The 19,210-nt window shown below is 43.4% G+C and overlaps 1 protein-coding gene across 2 annotated transcripts in view; it reads right to left on the bottom strand.

Annotated features, from left to right (window-relative positions):
* The window catches only part of MIDEAS (mitotic deacetylase associated SANT domain protein), a 134,199-nt gene that overhangs the window by 42,364 nt on the left and 72,625 nt on the right, over positions 1–19,210 (bottom strand). For both annotated transcript variants that reach the window (XM_040333934.1, XM_040333933.1), the window contains exon 2: positions 266–1,839. In XM_040333934.1, coding sequence (XP_040189868.1) covers positions 266–1,678 — 1,413 coding nt within the window. In that variant the 5' untranslated portion in view covers positions 1,679–1,839. The remainder of the gene's footprint in view (positions 1–265; positions 1,840–19,210) is intronic.

The following is a 19,210-nucleotide window of genomic DNA, read 5'->3' as shown; positions in this document are numbered from 1 at the left end:
AGTCTTTGACCAAAATCATAGCTTATGGCTAGAATGCACAGGGCAAAGGTTCATATAGACATTGGGGTTTATTTACTAAAACTGGAGTGCGCAAATTCTGTTGGAGCTGTGCATGGTAGACAATCGGCTTCTAACTGCAGCTTATTCAATTACTTACTGGCATGTGGTTTCTATGCAGAGCTGCACCAGATTTTTCACGCTCCAGGTTTTCGTAAAATCAACTCCAATTTATTTTATTGTTTTTAGATACGCAAAGTCTTCTTACCTTAGTGTTCTCCATGTTTGTTGCAATCTCTACCGCTTTCTGTGCCAAGGTAAACAAATTTGCTTCCTGCGATATGCGCCGTCTTCGCCGCGTTGTCTGGATCACCGTTACTGCTCCAGCTCCATCCGGCTGACTAGGCACCACAGAATTCTGCTCTGCATTTGTCTGAATATCCCTTGCACTACCATTCTGAGGTAGTCTGGCCTTGTTGGGCTCATAGTGATTGTCATAATGACTTTCTTGGCTAGGTATCTGTGCATCTCTTGAAATCGGCTGGTAACTATGCTTATACCTTTCTTCTGGTTGTTTTTGCACTGTCTGATCATAATGGTGCTGAGCGTAAGAGTCACTTGACTGTCCACCTACTGTGGTAGGCAAAGGTGGCACACCCTCTTTGGAAAGCCTACGAGAGCGACGTGGCAAGGGGATCTGCGTTTTTGGCATAACCGTCTGCTGGCTCTGCTCAACAAGAGCCTTCATGTATTCTTCCGATGTGGGGGCACGTTGTGGCTGGCCAATCGCGTGCATCTTCTGTTGGGCCACTTGGTGAGGTTGTGCCACAGGGATAGCTTGCTGCATACCATAAGCCGACTGCTGTTGCTGTGCTTGGTAGAAGTTCTCAAACAGCTGCATTTTAGGAAGAGAGGGCTGCTGCTTTTGCTGACTGGCATAAGCAACATTAGATTGTGCCTCAGGAAAAACATGGAATATTTCCTGCAATGATGGTTTCTGACCCTGATGTCCAAATGCCATTTGAAATGGCTGCAAGGAAAGTTGTTGCTGCTGTTGTTGTTGTTGCTGCTGCTGCTGCTGTTGCTGTTGTTGTTGTTGTTGTTGCTGCTGCTGCTGCTGCTGCTGCTGTTGTTGATGCTGTTGCTGTTGCTGAACCTGCAAAATGGAGTTTAAATGGGCCTGCTGACGAGCCAATGTATGCTGTTCAAGCTGTGCCTTCTGAGACATCATCTGTTGTATTGCATCTCCATAGGTGTCCACCTGGGACACCCCAACCCCTTTGTCTTGGCTCCTTTTTATTGGTTCATGATGGCTGTAATAAGAATGTACCATGGAAACAGGATAGCTGGGTGTATTTCTCTGCCACATTCCAGCTTGTTGAGCTTGCCACGTGGAGTCGCCCCGCTCTGCCACATTCCACTTTCCAACTACTTGCTGCTGGTTGAGCCTCATGGCTTCAGGGATCTCCTGAGCATACATAACAGTGTTCAACATATTGTTGGAAGCTGTGGAAAAGTCAGAAGCCTGAGACACTGGGAGACGAGCTACAGAACCATAAAACTGCTGTTCCTTCAACTGCTGCTCCTTGCTGGGGGCATGGTGACTGGGCTGATCACTAAAAAATGTAATCCTTTTTCCTGTCCTTTTATTTGAAGCCTTCTGTTGAGGCTGCAGATTCATGGTAATCAAAACACATGCAAATCAGGAGAGGTCTCCAAAGTCCACCAAACAAATATTCACTGAAAAACGATTGTCAGATTTTCTTGGAAAGATGATTGAGTGGCTAGACGGCCCTCTAAAGCATGGTGAGCCGTTTACTCCCTGGGAACGATGAATGTGATCTGAAAGAGATGAAGATATTATGAATTCTCTAGTTAAAAAGATTGGCCCATCTAAAATTAAAGTAGATTGAGAAAATACTGACTGAATATTATCATTCATATTCCTTTACCCCCCCTGCTTGTAAAAAAAATGGAGTAGAATGAAGTTAAAGCGGAGTTCCACCCTAAAAATGAACCATTAACAGTTTGCCTTTAATGTTTAAAAAAAAAAAAAAAAGTTTTTACTAACTTCTATCTGGCTGTTACTAAGCAGATTTTGTAATCTGCCTAGTTCCTGGTCCTAGGTGGTTCAACTTCCTGTCCTAAGACCCCATTGCCTCCTGGGAAATGATGACACTCATTTCCCAGGAGTCTCTGGGCATTACTGTGCCTAAAAATCGCCCAGCATGCACCTCTCCCTGAAAACCAGGAAGAAAAAGGAACTGGGCTTCACATGCCCACACATATGATGGATACGGCCACAACATGAGCTGGAGGATATAAGGCAAGTGTTTGCAATGATTTCTGGAATGATTGGGGAGCCATCAATATGTTTTAGGGACTATTTAATGTGAGAGTTCACCCGAAAAAAATGTTTTAACCTTCGATCAATGGTCATTTTGTCAAGGGGAATCGGGTAGTTTTTTTTAAATCTAAGCAGTACTTACCGTTTTAGAGAGCGATCTTCTCCGCCGCTTCCGGGTATGGTCTTCGGGACTGGGCCGAAAGAAGCCGAACGTCGGTGCGGCTCTATACGGCGCCTGCGCTCCAACGTTCGGCTACTTTCGGAAAATCGTGACACGATAGATGCGACCGTCGGAAGCCTGTCAATCAAATAGGAACGCCCAGTCCCGCAGCCCATACCCGGAAGCGGTGGAGAAGATCGCTCTCTAAAACGGTAAGTACTGCTTAGATTTAAAAAAAACTACCGATTCCCCTAGACAAAATGAGCCTCAATCTAATGTTAAAAATTGACATTTCCGGGTGAACCTCCACTTTAATTTTAGCTTGCAAAAAAAAAAAAAAAAAATTATGCCCAGAACCCCGCTTTAACCACTTCACGCCAATATACGTCAGCAGAATGACACGACTGGGCACATCAACGTACCTGTACGTCGCCCTTTAAGCCCAGCCGATCGCCGATGGAGTCCCGCGATTGGTCCCTGGAGCTGAAGAACGGGGGGAGCTGTGTGTAAACACAGCTTCCCCGTTCTTCGCTGTGGCGCCGCCATCGATCGTGTGTTCCCTTATATAGGGAATCACAATCGATGACGTCACACCTACAGCCACACCCCCCTACAGTTAGAAACACAGATGAGGTCATACATAACCCCATCAGCGCCCCCTTGGGGTTAACTCCCAAACTGCATTTGTCATTTTCACAGTAAACAATGCATTATAAATGCATTTTTTGCTGTGAAAATGACAATGGTCCCAAAAATGTGTCAAAATTGTCCGAAGTGTCCGCCATAATGTCGCAGTCACGAAAAAAAAAAAACAATCGCTGATCGCCGCCATTACTAGTAAAAAAAAAATTTTTTTTTTATAAAAATGCAATAAAACTATCCCCTATTTTGTAAACGCTATAAAATTTTGCGCAAACCAACCGACAAACGCTTATTGCGATTTTTTTTACCAAAAATAGGTAGAAGAATACGTATCGGCCTAAACTGAGGAAAATTTTTTTTTTTTATATATTTTTGGGGTATATTTATTATAGCAAAAAGTAAAAAATAGTTTTTTTTTTTAAATTGTCGCTCTATTTTTGTTTATAGCGCAAAAAATTAAAACCGCAGAGGTGATCAAAAACCACCAAAAGAAAGCTCTATTTGTGGGAAAAAAAGGACGCCAATTTTATTTGGGAGCCACGTCGCACGACCGTGGAATTGTCAGTTAAAGCGACCCAGTGCCGACCCAGTGCCGAATCGCAAAAACTGCCCGGGTCCTTTAGCTGCCTAAAGGTCCGGGTCTTAAGTGGTTAAGAACCCCACATGCTGAACCTCACTATGCCTGAAGAAGAGACTTGAAAGCCTCGAACGCGTGCACCTCCCGCGCCCGGATGTGAAGTCGGCAGCAACAGCAGCACACAGTGGAGACCTGTTCCGCGCACTTCAGTTCCGAGGGCGCTTTTGGTTCCCATCGCCGCTGCAGTACGGACCAGGACACTGCATGCCAGCATAAGGACATCTCGTCTTCTCCGGGACCCCCGCGGATGAACCCTGTATAATTTACTATGCTTTTACCTACATCAGACATGTGAGTAGGTGACCTACATGTTTTAATACATTTCCAATATTAAATACACTTGCTACGCTCAGAAGGCGCTGCTTTGTGTCTCCTTACATGCTGAACCTTGTTCTGTCTATGCTCACCCCTTAAAGTGGTCCTACATGCTTCGAGATAATTATTGATTTATTTTTCAATCGATCTCTCTTTATAATAATATAGTATATAGTCAACAACACGATCCATCGATATGCCAAGGGGATGTGGAATTTGATAGTTGGAAGATATGATTATAAGTTATCGATCCTATCTCTGTTTTCACCATGCAAACCTCGAAATAAGATCACATTTATGACGGAATCATCTCAGTGCTGCCGACTGATGCAAAAAAGAATTGAGAATTTTCTGCCCCTGCCGATTCAAACGAATACGATCTAAAAAAAGTCTAAAGAGATTGTAAGGGAAGTTATGGCTAATCAATTGGTTTCTAATTTGATCATTTTGATTAATTTGAACATCAATCGGATAGTAAAATCAAAACATGTATTGCCACCATTTGACTATAACAAGTTAACTGACAGCACTGCATAGAGAGGAAATTAGGGTAAGCATTCAACACACAAGATCGAAAGCTAAAAGAATGTAGTTCCTATGAACTACATTCTTATAGCTTTCGATCTTGTTCAGATCTGATCCATTGTGTGACAAGCTTCCACATGTACTGTTAGAGACACAAAAAACACCATATATAGGAAGTATTCTTCATTCTCTGAAATTGCATTAATAATACTGCATGTTATGTGGTCAGGTTAGACATACATTCTATGCCAAGTTTGTCATTAATAGCAAGGATCTTCATCTGTCAGTATTTTGCAAAATTTGGGTTCCAGGATAAAAAGATTTTATAGCTCAGACTTCAAATTTAATGGAAGAGAATCTTCAACCCCTCCCAAAACAAATTTAAAAAGTCAGCAGCTACAATAACTGTAGTTGCTGCCATTTAACAAAAGGACACGTACCTGTCGAGGGATCCCCCGCTGTCCTCACCTGGGCAGGTTCTTCAGCAGTCTAGCGTGGGCTGCGACTCCTTGAGGCTTTACAGCCAGCTTCCCGCTATGCAGGCTTGAGTACCTCTGCATGTTGTTTATGGGCCTGCAGCCTTCTAGAACCTGCGGGCGGGGTGGGGGGGGGGGGGGGGGCAAACTTCTGCTCGAATCGCCTAGACGTGGGAGTGGGTACCTATCAAAACTAGGCAACTGCTTCTTGGTGGGGAAAAAGGATAAATAAAGTGGAACTTCACCTTTTGGGTGAATTCTGATTTCTTTTTAAAAAAATTATTACTGCCAACATTCTCATCAGATACCAAGGGCCAGATTCACGTAGAATCGCGGCGGAGTAACTTATCCTAGATAGGTTACACCGCCGCAATTTTTCATCGCAAGTGCCTGATTCACCAAGCACTTGCGATGAAAACTACGCCCGCGGCCTCCGGCGCAAAGCGGGCCAATTCAAATGGGCGTGTGCAATTTAAATTAGGCGTGCTCCCACGCCGGACCTACTGCGCATGCTCCGTTTCCTAACTCCCGCCATGCTTTGCGCGCCGTGACGTAATTTTTTTGAACGGCGACGCGCGTAGCGTACTTCTGTATTCCCGGACGGCTTACGCAAACTACGTTTCATTTTGAATTTCGACGCGGGAACGACGGCCATACTTTAGACAGCAATACACTTGCTGACTAAAGTTAGGGCACAAAAAAAACGACTAACTTTGCGACGGGAAACTTGACTACGGACGACGTAGCGAACGTGAAAAACTGTCGTGGATCGGCCGTAACTCCCAATTTGCATACCCGACACTGGTTTACGACGCAAACTTCCCCCAGCGGCGGCTGCGGTACTGCATCCTAAGATCCGACAGTGTAAAACAATTACACCTGTCGGATCTTAGGGATATCTATGCGTAACTGATTCTATGAATCAGTCGCATAGATAGAAACAGGGATACGACGGCGTATCAGGAGAAACGCCGTCGTATCCCTTTTGTGAATCTGGCCCCAATTTCCTATTCGTATCTACATCCTGTCTCGAAGTGTGTGTCAAACCAAAACCTTTTTTTTGGGGGGGATAAAGTAGTGAAGGAATAAAGCGCCAAAAAATCCCTTAATGCCTCGTACACATGGCCGGATTTTCGGAGAAAAAAAAGTCCGACTGGCTTTTTTTCTAGGAAAGTCTGGCCCCGTGTAGCCTCTATCGGACTTTTTTTGTCGGAAGTCCGATGGACCTTAGATAGAGATTGTTCTTTTTGTCCGTCGGACTTCCCAAGGGCTCACTGCGGACATTTACATGGTCAAAAGTCTGACCGTGTGTACGAGGCATTAGAGAAACTTACCTTCACTTCATGTCCAGCTGACAATGACAGAAAGTTAGTGGAACTATCCAAAAGGGACACAAATACAAATCTTACAAGGGTTCTAGCCTATTCCCTTCACTTCCTATCTTAAAAACCATTGTCAGCAGGAAGAGAAGGTTAATCTCTGTAAAGGAGCCTTAGAGAACAGTAAAAACCAGACAAGGGTTCTAGCCTTTCCCACTGAATCCTAAACCAGGAAAGCCATTTTGACAGGACATATCCTTTAAGGCTACAAGTAGGTGAATTCTTCAACAGTGTCCACATCCCAATTTGTATCACGGATACTTTATATGGTTCCTCAGCTGTAAAGTATTTCATGGTCATCACTGGTGTGAATTGTATTTGACTAATTGTATTGACTGTAATTTAGTAACTTCTACAGCTCCTCATCCCGACAATTAATTGTTATTTAAGAGAAAAAATTAGGTTTACAAACAGGTTTATACTTCCCTGCTTTGTATGATAGAAGTGCACAGAGAAGGTCCAAAGTTGCTCTATTTGGCTGGATTCACACCTATGCATTTTTAGTGGTTTTGCAGATTTGCACTCCAGAACAGAACGTGTTCCATAGGAAACCATGTTAAATGGACTGCAATGCAAATCTGCAAAAAGCACTAAAAATGCATAGATGTGAATCAGGCCTTCGGTCTCATGCACACTGGATGTTAAAATAATGTTATAAAAACCGCCTTTCAATGTTTTTGAAATGGCGTTTTTTAGCGGGTCTTTTTTTGGACACATAGGATAACACGATGGGGAGTTTATTAAACTGTAGAAAAAAAATGTCTGAAGCCAAAAACAGCTGCTGTAAAAATGTCCAGTGTGCATGAGGCCTTAGGATCCCTCAACGGTGCTCCTGACTCCGCCTCTTCTTGGTCTGCCCCCTCCCCCAAAGCAAGCCTCTCCCAAGCCATGCTGCCTGCATCAATAGACACAGACAGCTCGGCCCTGTAACCCGCATCAATAGACACAGACAGCTCGGCCCTGTAACCCGCATCAATAGACACAGACAGCTCGGCCCTGTAACCCGCTCCCTCTTCACAAGGTTTGCCTTACTGTCTTTATTTTTTTGCAAATAATTATATAATTTAATTGCAAGAAATGCATTAGGATAACACATGTTTAGGCTTTAGAACCACTTTAAACCCATAAAAAGTTAATGCATGAGCTATAAACTTTCAACATCATCAAAATGCCTATTACTATTTGGTTATTTAATTTTATTTAGGCAAGAGTGTCCATCAAAAACCAGAGTTCAGTGGAACCCTCAGGTTCTTCCAATGGCTGGGGGTTCCCTGAGCTGTGGCCGATTGACCTCCCATTTGATGGCGCCTGCATGGTTCCTAGGCCAACAATGGTCTTTTTTAGCTGGCTGTTAGAGAGGCAATGTGACCACCACTGTAATGCCCCGTACACCCGATCGGAATTTCCGATGGAAAAAGCCAGGCGGACTTTTTTCCATCGGAAATTCCGACTGTGTGTATGCCCCATCGGAAATTCCGTCTGAGTTTAGATAGAAAACACGTTCTCTTTTACTCTGATGGAATTCCGTCGGAATTCTGATGTGATTTTGATCGGACAAAGGTCCGACCGTGTGTACGGGGCTTTAGGGTTGCATCCTACTAACCACCAATGTAAGGGTGCTTTATCCCGTCGGCCTCTGAAGAATATGTTTTATTAAGGGTTCCCCAAAATCATTTTCGGGATTCCATTGGGGTAAATAGGTTAACAACGGTTGGTCAAGAGGCTTTTCTTAAATGCACGACTTGCAAAAAAAAAACAAAAAAACCCTATAGCACATTGTTTGATCTATTATATCAAGTTAAACGAAAATACCAAGGAACATTCTGTGCAGATTAGAATTTTTCTGTTTCTATGGTGATCCCCCAAAATGAATTGAAGGTCTGATTTGTTAAATAAAAAAAAAAAAAAAAACTGTTTAAATAATAGTGTCAGCGGAACAGAACAGATCAGATCCATCAATTATTCATGACACTGGTAGAAGTAATTGCTTTGTCACTGCAGAGGAGGTCATGAAAGGCATTGCCCTGCACATGCTGACACATACAGTCCCATCCATCCTTTAATAACACATTACCTGCATTGATTGCAGGGCTTGCCTATGCAAAAGACTACTGATAACCAACACCCTCTTTACACAACAAGGTAAAGCCAGTTTTCCAGTTTTAGCAGCAAGGAGGTGCAATCCTCCATTATGGGGCGAGGTCCATACTACTGTAAAATGGGTCACTGGGGCTTAGTCACATTCTTCGCTGAATCCTGAAACAGCTGGATCTCCAGAATGACTGCATTCATTGCCAATTATTAATGGAACAATAACTCAGCAGCCGTCTGGATTTGTCAATCAGCAACCCAAACAGAGCAAAAGCACAGCCTGGATCTTGCGATACGGAGATGTAAACAGTTATTGTAAGACTATGGAGAGTCCGAGTAACTCGCCCTTGTGGTCTAGAGCTTGTGCTTTGTTTGTGCAACCACTGCATTTATTTTATCTGCAGGCTGTAGAAACACATTTGTTTCTTTTTGTGAAATTGAAATAACTCTGTCCTTGAAGGGACTGACTCTTTCCTATTAGAGAGGACATTGAGAGAAAATTCCCCGACATCATGAGAGTGAGCCTGCCACAAATTCCAAACTCCCACCAAGCGCTCCCTGGACACCATGGCTGAAACGGTGTGCTAAGCCAACTGGCTCAACACATAAATATTTAGTAAAGGAATCATTATTTTGCTTTCTTAGAGGAACAGTGCCTACACCAGCTATTCTCATGTCAAACTCTAGGGTTCCTTAAAGTGGTTGGAAACCCTTACATACTGTATACCTAGTGAAGTGACTGGCCTCAGATGATACACAGTGATGTGGACCTGTTTATCTGCAGCCCTTTCTTCTCTACAGGCAAAGTGCAGACTTTAAAAGCTTTTCTGAGAGTTCAGAAAAAGGGGCAGAGAGCTGAAGCTACACTCTGCAGAGATCAGTGAGGCGAGCTCGGAGAGCCGATTGGAGGGAAGAAGCGAGACATTCCCTTCCACACAGCACACAAAATCAGAGCTGAGGCTGTCAATCACTTGAAGGTCCCTCCTCTGTTACTATTTTTCTCTTGGTGTCAGGAAAACTTGCCAGCTGTGATTAAGGGCCCTTTCACACGGGCGGATCAGTAATGATCCGCCTCCGTGTGTCCGCTTTGCTCAGCGAGGATCCTCCGTAAAATCCCCGCTGAGCCGTCGGCTGACAGGGCGGTCCCCGCACACTGTGCAGGGACCGCCCTGTCTTTCCTCCGCTCTCCCCTACGGGGAATCGGATGAACACGGACCGTATGTCCGTGTTCACCCGATCCGCCAGAGAGAAGAAAAATAGGATTTTCTTCCGTCCGAAAAATCGGATCATTGCGGAGGCGGGTGATTACGGGTATCAGCAGATGGTCACCCGCTGACACCTGCAATCACATAGGGACCAATGTATGGCCCGTTTTCATCCGCAATGGATGGATGAAAATGTGGACATACGGTCTGCACATGTGAAAGGGGCCTAAGACCATTAATTTTATCAGTTGATTCAGGTCTTTTAAAAAGAAAAAAATGAATTCCTTTTTCATCCATTTTTCATTCGGTTTTCATCCGTTTTTCATCAGGTGCTCATCATTTTTTTTTACAACTACTACCAATGCAAAAACAAATGAAAAACAGACTGTTTGTCAAGTTACATCCCTTTTTCCATCCGATCAATTTTATTTTATTTTTTTAAATGGAAGACAAATTGTGTTTTTTTTAAACAGATCAAAGCTCTAACAAATGCTGACAGATGCAGATGTAAACTAATGTTAATGGATGATCATCCGTTTGCATACGTTTTTCCATAGAGATGCATTAATGTCCGTTATTCACACGCCAACAGATGGATGAAAAATGGACAAACAGTCCGCATGTGTGAAAGGGGCCTTTAAGAAAAGCTGGCCTACATAAAGACCCCCATATTCCCATGCGAGAGGAACGTTCGCACTTAAATGTGAACCCCTCTCATCCGATTTTTAATCTCATGTATAAATCTAGAACAGCCCCTGCAGGCGAGGTTGAATGGGGCCGATTCTCCTCCATGCTATCGGCCATGAAACTGTGGGGAAGGGAGATGAGATGAAGAGGAGACCCGGCCGGATCACACAGAGAGGGGAACTCCTGTGACACAGCTTGGATCTGTAGCGTTGGCCGCTGTCAAACAAAGTCCTGCCTCCTGCACTGGCTCCTATGATAGACAGCACACTGGTCCAATGCTGGGAAATTTAAGTAGCGTGATGTCCATCATAGGATGCAGAAGGCAGGACTTTGACAGCAGCTGGTGTTTCAGATCCAAGCTGCGCCACAACGGGAGATCCTCTCTCTCTGTGATTCAGCCAGGTCTCCTCCTGAGTGAGGCTGCACTGTTGGGCACTGAAAAGGCTGCACTAATAAAGCTGTTATTTATTTTTCTATCTTAATTTTGCATAAAACCTTTCACGTTGTAATTTCATGAGATAATTCAGGGTTTGACAAATTTGCTTGGAATCTAGGAGCCAGCTAAAAAAGTTAGGAGCCAGAAAACGCACCCTGTCGAGCTTGCGCGCAGAAGCGAACACATACGTGAGCAGCGCCCGCATACGTAAACGGTGTTCAAACCACACATGTGAGGTAGCCCTAGACCTCCTCTGTAACTCAAAACATGCAACCTGTAGATTTTTTTTAAACGTCGCCTATGAAGATTTTAAAGGGTAAAAGTTTGTCGGCATTCCACGAGGACGCAATTTTGAAGCGTGACATGTTGGATATGAATTTACTCGGCGTAACATTATCTTTCATAATATTAAAAAAAATGGGGATAACTTTACTGTTGTCTTATTTTTTAATTAAAAAAAGTGTAATTTTTTCCCAAAAAAGTGCGATTGTAAGACCGCTGCGCAAATACGGCGTGACAGAAAGTATTGCAACGATCGCCATTTTATTCTCTAGGGTGTTAGGATAAAAAAATATATATAATGTTTGGGAGTTCTAATTAGAGGGAAGAAGATGGCAGTGAAAATAGTGAAAAATGACATTAAAATTGCTGTTTAACTTTTAATGCTTAACTTGTAATACCAACGGCCACCACCAGATGGCGCCAGCTCACACAAGGAAGAGCTGGGGACTTTTTTTTTTTTTTGCCCACCTTCCAAGCCAAGTCGCCAGGAGGCTATTTCTAGTCGCCATGGCGACCTGGCAACCGGGATTTGTCGAGCCCTGAGATAATTTACAAAGGCGTGTTTAGGGGCAGGGCAACTGGTAACGAGTAACTATTAGGGCCCGGCTAGTAGCTCATTTTTGAGCCCTGATCTAGAACGTTTTACAAAAGTCAACTATGTGAATGGATTCTATTTTTTCCCCCCCTTTTTTTTGTAAAGTAAACCTTTAAGATAATTATGTGGCTTGAGCTTCTGAAAACACACGTTTGCATGTGTGCATATCAGAGAAGTCAGAAGTCCTTATTTACATACTTGTTCTGGGTTAGTAATTCAAACTTTGAGGAAGGGGCTCTGCCCCAGGCAACCAGTATATTCAGAATAAAAAGTCAGCAATGGCCGCCTACGCATTGCTCTCAAAAAATGAAAGTAACTGTAAACCCTGCACACAGGATTTTTTATTTTTTGTTTTTAACTCTCCTAAAAGCAAGCAGCGTTTTTCCAGCATTGTGGTATGGCAGTTTGAGGGTTAAAGCAAACAGTGGGGAGGCAACATATCGCCTCCTCACCACCTGTCAAATGCCCTCTGAAAAATGTTCCACTGCGATATGTTATAAGCAAGTAAACTTTGAAAACCAAAAATTTGTAGCAGGTAAAATCTTTTAGTAGAAGATCCTTCAATAAGCTTCATTCACTGAAAAACTCTTTAAAAAATAAAAAATAATTAGGTTTTTGCATCTGTGCACTCGCTGCGGCACATGCAACTTCACCAACTAACGTGTTATGCTGTAATGTTTACCAGTCATATATTCATTAACAATTTTTTTTTATTTTTATTTAAAAAAATAAAAAAAATTGTTATGCTACAATTTTTGGAAAAAAACTATTAGATCAATAAAGCCAGTTATTTGGCTGCCTACGCCTTTCTCCAAAAAGAGCTAATTTTGGGAGCCCCCCCACCCTTCCCAACCCCAGGAAGCTTAGTCACTGAAATAGCAACCAGCTGCCCTGTCGCTGACCCTGCGCCGCTTTCTCCAACATCATGCTCCTTACTATTAGTCAGTAATGCAACTTCTAGTGAGCAGCCTACAGTAAAGGAGAGGCAGGCCGCAGCCAGCGACCAGGTGGCTGGTCACCATTTCAATGACAGAGCAGCCGCAGAACTAACAGCTTTATTTTTGGCAAGTAACTCTTCAGTCCTTGTAGAAAGATGAGAGCACTGGATACAGAAAGGAATCTTTAGAACTTGCATGCAGGGTGAAATTCCTGACTAGGAGCTCTATGCATGCGGGCCAACAGCTTGCAACACAGAATGAAGCCGTATCAGCTACAATGGAATTATGGGTTGACCGCAAAACGAAACAGCACAAAACAGGCAGCAGACAAACATAAACAACTATCTTGCACAACTGGACAAATGTTCTAGTTCTGCTTACATTTTTGAGGCAAAGCAAAACAAAAAAATGAGAGAGAGAGTTTAATGTAAACTAAATTAGGTTCACAAACGCGGGGCAACAAATACGGGTCTACCGAAGCCCGTATGTGTGCAGGGCGTCACATCGAAGGGTCATGAGAGACCTTCTCGTCCTTAATTCACTACGAGTATAGGTTCTTACCAACATTTCTATCTTCTTAAATTGCATTTAAGATAAACTCACATGAGAACGGACTGGGGCGTGTATGAGGGCCTTAAATGGAGGATGCCTGAAATGGGTGCTGACTGAACCCCTAAAGTCCCCTCATCTGTCAGGTTTGCCCATTACTTTTCAAGGCCTCTCTTTCAAACCTGGCCACTTTCCTACCATTGAGTAGTTCTTAGGCCTTTTGCACACAAAACTGTCTAGCTGCCGTTCTACCCTCCACGGGTGTTGGTGCCTCCAGGAGGCACAGGGGCAGTGTCCAGCCCCACCACCTGCAGCTTGCCAAAGTTTATGGTGTGCTGTGGCTGGACAGGGCTTTTGTAATTCAGCCCCCTTTACTCCGATACCCCTAACCAAAATCTAGTGGAACCAACTGCCTTCAGAAGTCACCTAATTGGTAAATAGAGTCCATCTGTGTGTAATTTAATCGTATAAATACAGCTGTTCTGTGAAGTCCTCAGAGGTTTCTTAGAGAACCTTAGTGAACAAACAATATCATTAAAGCGGGGGTTCACCCTAAAAAAAAAAATTCTAACAATACATGGAGCCGACTTAGGAGACCAACAGTGTGCTGTTTTTTTTTTTTTTTTTCGTACATACCGGTATAGCGCTATTTTCACCCCCGGCTTTCCCTCGGGAGTGGGCGTTCCTAATCACAGGCTGTGATTGACGTGCTTCTGACCGGCGCATACTGCGCGTCACGAGTTGCGGAAAGAATCCGAACGTTGGTGTGCATGCGCCGTATAGAGCTGCACCGACGTTGGGATTCTTTTGGCAACTCGTGACGCGCAGTATGCGCCGGTTGGAAGCACGTCAATCACAGCCTGTGATTAGGAACGTCCACTCCCGCGGGGAATATTGAGTGACAGGGGAGAAACTGCTGCAGGACTAAGGTAAGGATCGCCATTAAAAAAAAAAAACAATGGATTAATTATTGTCTCTGCCTGCTAGGTTACTTGAGCCAAAGTAAAAATTTCGGGTGAACCTCCGCTTTAAGGCCAAGGAACACACCAGACATGTGAAGGATAAAGTTGTGGAGAAGTTAAAATGCAGGGTTAGGATACAAAAAAAAAAAAAAAAATCTCCAAAGCTTTGAACATCTCACAAAGCACTATTCAATCCATCATCTGAAAATGGAAAGAATATGGCACACCTACCAAGACATGGCCGTCCACCTAAACTGACAGGCTGGGCACGGAGAGCATTAATCAGAAAAACAGCCAAGAGGCCCATTGTAATTCTGGAGGAGCTGCAGAGATCCACAGTCCAGGTGGGAGAATCTGTTCACAGGACAACTATTAGTCATATACTCCACTCCTAAATCCAATTGAGAATCTGTGGAAAATTGCTGTTCACAGACGCTCTCCATCCAATTTGACAGAGCTAAGCCATTTTGCCAAGGAGAATGGGCAAAACGCACGTTTTAAACTTGGGTTACTATCTGTCAAGTTAAATCGGTCAGGAGAGGTTGTAAAAACGTCCTGTGTACATGAAGCCTAAGAGCCGGTTCACACTAGGGCGACACGACTTCCAGCGCGACTTTCAGAGGCGACTCCGACACGACTTGAACATGAACCACAGGGCGATCTGGGGCGATTTACAACACAACTTGAAGTCGTCTCCAGGACAGGAGACTTTCCAGTGGCCAATAAAACATCAATCAGCTCTGGGAGAGGGAGGGGGAGGGAGGGGTGCAGGAGATGTTTCCATGAGAAATGTATGTTATCTTCCTGGAAAGTAGCTTCAGATAAGACAGTGATCCGACTTCTGAGGCGACTTCCATTGAAATCAATGGGTACAAATCGCCTACAAGTCGGATTGAAGTAGTACAGGAACCTTTTCTGAAGTCGGATCGCCTTGAGTCGTGTGTATTAACACCGCTCCCATTCACTTCCATTGTTTTTCTCTACAGCGCGACTTGGGACGACTTGAGGCGACATGAAGTCGGATCGCAAGTCGCCCCAGTGTGAACCGGCTCTTACTCTATTCAAAATGAAAAAAAATCTGATCTCATCTGAAAGTTAATGGACCAATTATTGTGTAAAGTGTCTATTAGAGAAAGGTCACTTTGGACACAACAGTCATTCTAAATTCAGCGGTTCTTATCCTAGGAAAGATATATAGTGTAGCGCTAAATGTCAAAAAAATAAAAATGACAACTGGACTATGTGAATAGAGAATCCCTAAATTATGGTGTTTAAATATAAATGTGAACGCAACATCGTGCAAAAAAGACCCCAGACGTCTAAGGAGACGAAACGCGTCAGGAGGACTCCACTGCCGCCACATACATGTAAACTAAAGAGCTTATTGATCTTCCAAATGTAAGTTTTATAGCTTCAATAAACTATTGCTATTTTTTTTTTTTACAGAATTATGCTATGTGGCCCGTTTCTTTTGTTCTCCTTTCTTTGAACACCCATGCCATTCTTGTGAGAACCTAATTATCATCCCCCATGGAATAACCTCTTGTGGAGATCGCGATTCCAAAGATAGTTTGTTGACTGATAACACAAGCTTGTTCGACTCACAGAACTTACGTTCTTTTGAGTTGAAACTATTTGGTAAGCCGTCATTTCATCGGTGGTGGTTCACCTCACTCTCAACATTTGTCTGTGTTCACCGTTGGGATGTCCGGAATGATGTTTTGAATTTTAAGTTTACATTCCTTCACAGTGTCATGTGGTCTAGATACACAGTGGACTTTCAAATGTCATTTGTATGGACTCAAAATTTCTCTTTTTTTTGCACTATATTATGATATTGCATTCACGTTCATATTTAAGCACCAGTATTTAGAGATTCACATCCCATATCTAGTCACATAGTCCGGTTGTCATTTTTCATTTTTGGACTTTGACATTTAGTGCTACACTATACATCTTTCCGATTTTTAGCCATTATCCATTTGCTGTGTTAGCTGCTAGTTATATAGAGGCAGCGCGGGGTTACTTTTTACACTATTCTTATCCTAGTACTGGTCAAAAAATAAGAGAATATGATTGGCTTACATGGCAACATTTGCATACACAGTTACTGTATACGCTGACAAGACACTGGGAAATATTTATTTAAAAAAAAAATGGCACACACACACACACACACAACTGCAACAAAGCTACCCATAGAGAGGCAAGAGAGATCTTTTCAATATTATCATTTTCAACCCCTTTAGGGGTGCATTTATAAAACATTTGCAGAGCTATTGATCCAGCAAGACTGCCAATAGTTCTGTGTGAATGGAGCAAAATGTTATGTTTTCAGGCTATTTGCTCTAAAGGTGACATGTTATTCACGAGAAAGAAAAAAAAAGTGGTTTAGGAAAATACTACATTATGGCCAGTAGATGGAGCTGGTGACCATAATAAATACTTATTTGCCCTTACATTTGCTCCGTCTAGTGGCCATAATGCAGTACTTTCCCGATTTACTCTATTCTTTATGCACAAAAAGAACAGTCAGCCTGGAGGAAAAAAAAAAAATATCCAAAAATGTTTCTCCATTCACATAGAACTGAAAGTAGATGCTTGTCCGCTTTTTTTTTTTTTTTTTGCTATCTGTGTCTCTGTCTTCTTTGGACAACTGGTCACAAGGGAATTTTAAGGGCATAGGCTTATGTGACTGGTTCAGTTTTCTCTGTACAGCGCTCTGGAATATGTTGATGCTCTAAAAATAAATTGAAGAATACTTACTATCCTATGAATGCACATAATACTCAAAATTTATAGAGGTTTGTCCTGGGGAACAAACCCAACTGCAGAGCCCAAATCTTGTAGTCTTAGTGCGCGTAGGGAAATGGTTTACTTTGCTGCATTACGGGAAAAAAAGCTACATGTGGCATCTGCCAACTTTGGCACTGTGGCATTTCTTTTTTTATATTTGAATACCTCTTCTCTGCCAGGAGAGCACGTGACAATGGATGGAGACACTAGCCAAATATCGCACTTGCATCCATGCTTACTAAATATACTCCAAGGCTGTCTAAGCTGGTTGTACCCAAGTTGATTGATTAACAGTTGGAATCTCAGGCTGTTCCTGCTGAACAGGCTGAGATTCGAAGCGTGTATGGCCATCCTTACATCCGATACATGTACAACTAAGCATCAGGTCAGTAATCAGCCAGGGTCCACGAGGCAAAGGTTAGAAAACAAGGCCATAAAGATCAGACGGCACTGATGGGATCATTAAAGGGGAGTTCCAGCCAATATTTATGTTTATTAAAAGTCAGCAGCTACAAAAAGTGTAGCTGCTGGCTTTTAATAAACAGACACTTACCTGCTCCGCTCCTCTCCCCCCCTCCCCGGCCAGCGTCTTCATTGTCACTGTGGGCACCCGGTCGTGACAGCTTCCGGCTTCACGGCCGGGCACCCACTGCGCATGCGCAAGCGGCACTGCGCATGCGCGCCTGGCGCTGTTTGATTGGACAGGACATTGGATAGGACCTTGGATAGGACCTGTCACGTGTCCTAGGTGATCGCCTACAGGGAGGGGCTGCCAAAAGGCGATTAAGCTTAATCGCCTTTGCAGCCCCTCGGCGGAAGGAGAAAGTGGGACAGGAAGTCCCCTTCTCCTGAAGCCCCCACTCCCCCCCCAAAAAAATTACATGCCAAATGTGGCATGTAAGGGGGCGAGGAGTGGGGTAAGCGGAAGTTCCATTTTTGGGTGGAACTCCGCTTTAATGACCTGAACAGCCCAGGAGCACATGTTGGATGCCCTTCCCCAAAAACTGCCCACTGATTATGTATTGGCCACAACCTTGTTATCTGTTGACAATGTTCTCGGACTCCCCAGCCCCTGCATGGGCATCATTTACTCAGTTATTTCGAAAACCCAACAAGAGAAAACTTGAAGAATTGGTGAATGTGTGCAATTAGAACTTGTTATTCAATGATCAGATATTTGATATTATCTGGTTTACAGTAATGAATTTCTTTATAAATACAGATAGGATGTTGATAAACCAATAACACAGTCTCTATCAGATTAAGATTTTTGTTGTCTGTCTGAGCCACTGAAACTTGATCATAGACTGATCACCGCTTCAAATTCTTTTAAATTTAGCAGCAAGGTTCCATTAAAGGGGTTGTAAAGACAAAAATATTTTCCTCTTATATTAAAGTCTGACAGTAGCTGATAAAGTAAAAAGTAATGTTTTGCATTATAACTAGTTTGATACCTGTTGAAATCGAGCCGTTTTATTCACCTCCAGCACTCCTGAATCATTATTCTCACCGACTTCCTGGTTTGCGGTGCGCATTCATTCTTGCTACATCACGGCCTAATGGGAACTACAGTTCCCATTAGGCTTCGCCTTCATGCCTGTGAGGGATAAGAGAGCATCTTCACGCAGGGCTGTAGTCATAGGGAGGGGGTGAGCACATTCTGCTTTCCACCATGCAAAACGGCTCAGATGCTGGTGGAAAGCAAGAAGAGGAGAGACAGGAAATGGCATTTTCATACCTGGATTACTGTATTTTAGAGGTCAAAAGGAAAAATGAGGCAAGTGATATTTAAATGCTCTAGCTTACAGCAATCAATTGATCCAATACAAAACTAACCTTTAGTGTTCCTTTGGTGACCCTGTCACCAGACCGTTCCATTAAGGTGACCCTGTCACTAGACCATTCATTTAAAGTGGTAAACCCAAAAGACGACATTATATTGGAGCCTTCCAATTCTTAGAGCCCTTTTTCACACTGTGCCTCCCATGGCGTCGGCGGTAAAACAGCATTTTTACCGCCGATGCTATGGGCAGATTTGCGGCGCATTTTGGCCGCTAGTGGGGCGCATTTACCCCTCTGCTAGCAGCCGAGAAGGGTTAAAACCACCCACAATGCGCAGCTGAAGCAGCGCATTGGGGGTGGTATAGCCGTGCTGTCCCATGGATTTCAATGGGCAGCAGAGAAGGAGGAG

The sequence above is a fragment of the Rana temporaria genome, chromosome 13, assembly GCF_905171775.1.
Source record: "Rana temporaria chromosome 13, aRanTem1.1, whole genome shotgun sequence".
NCBI lineage: Eukaryota > Metazoa > Chordata > Amphibia > Anura > Ranidae > Rana > Rana temporaria.
Note: the sequence above shows the minus strand (reverse complement) of the source record. Positions and strands in the feature narration are given on the sequence as shown.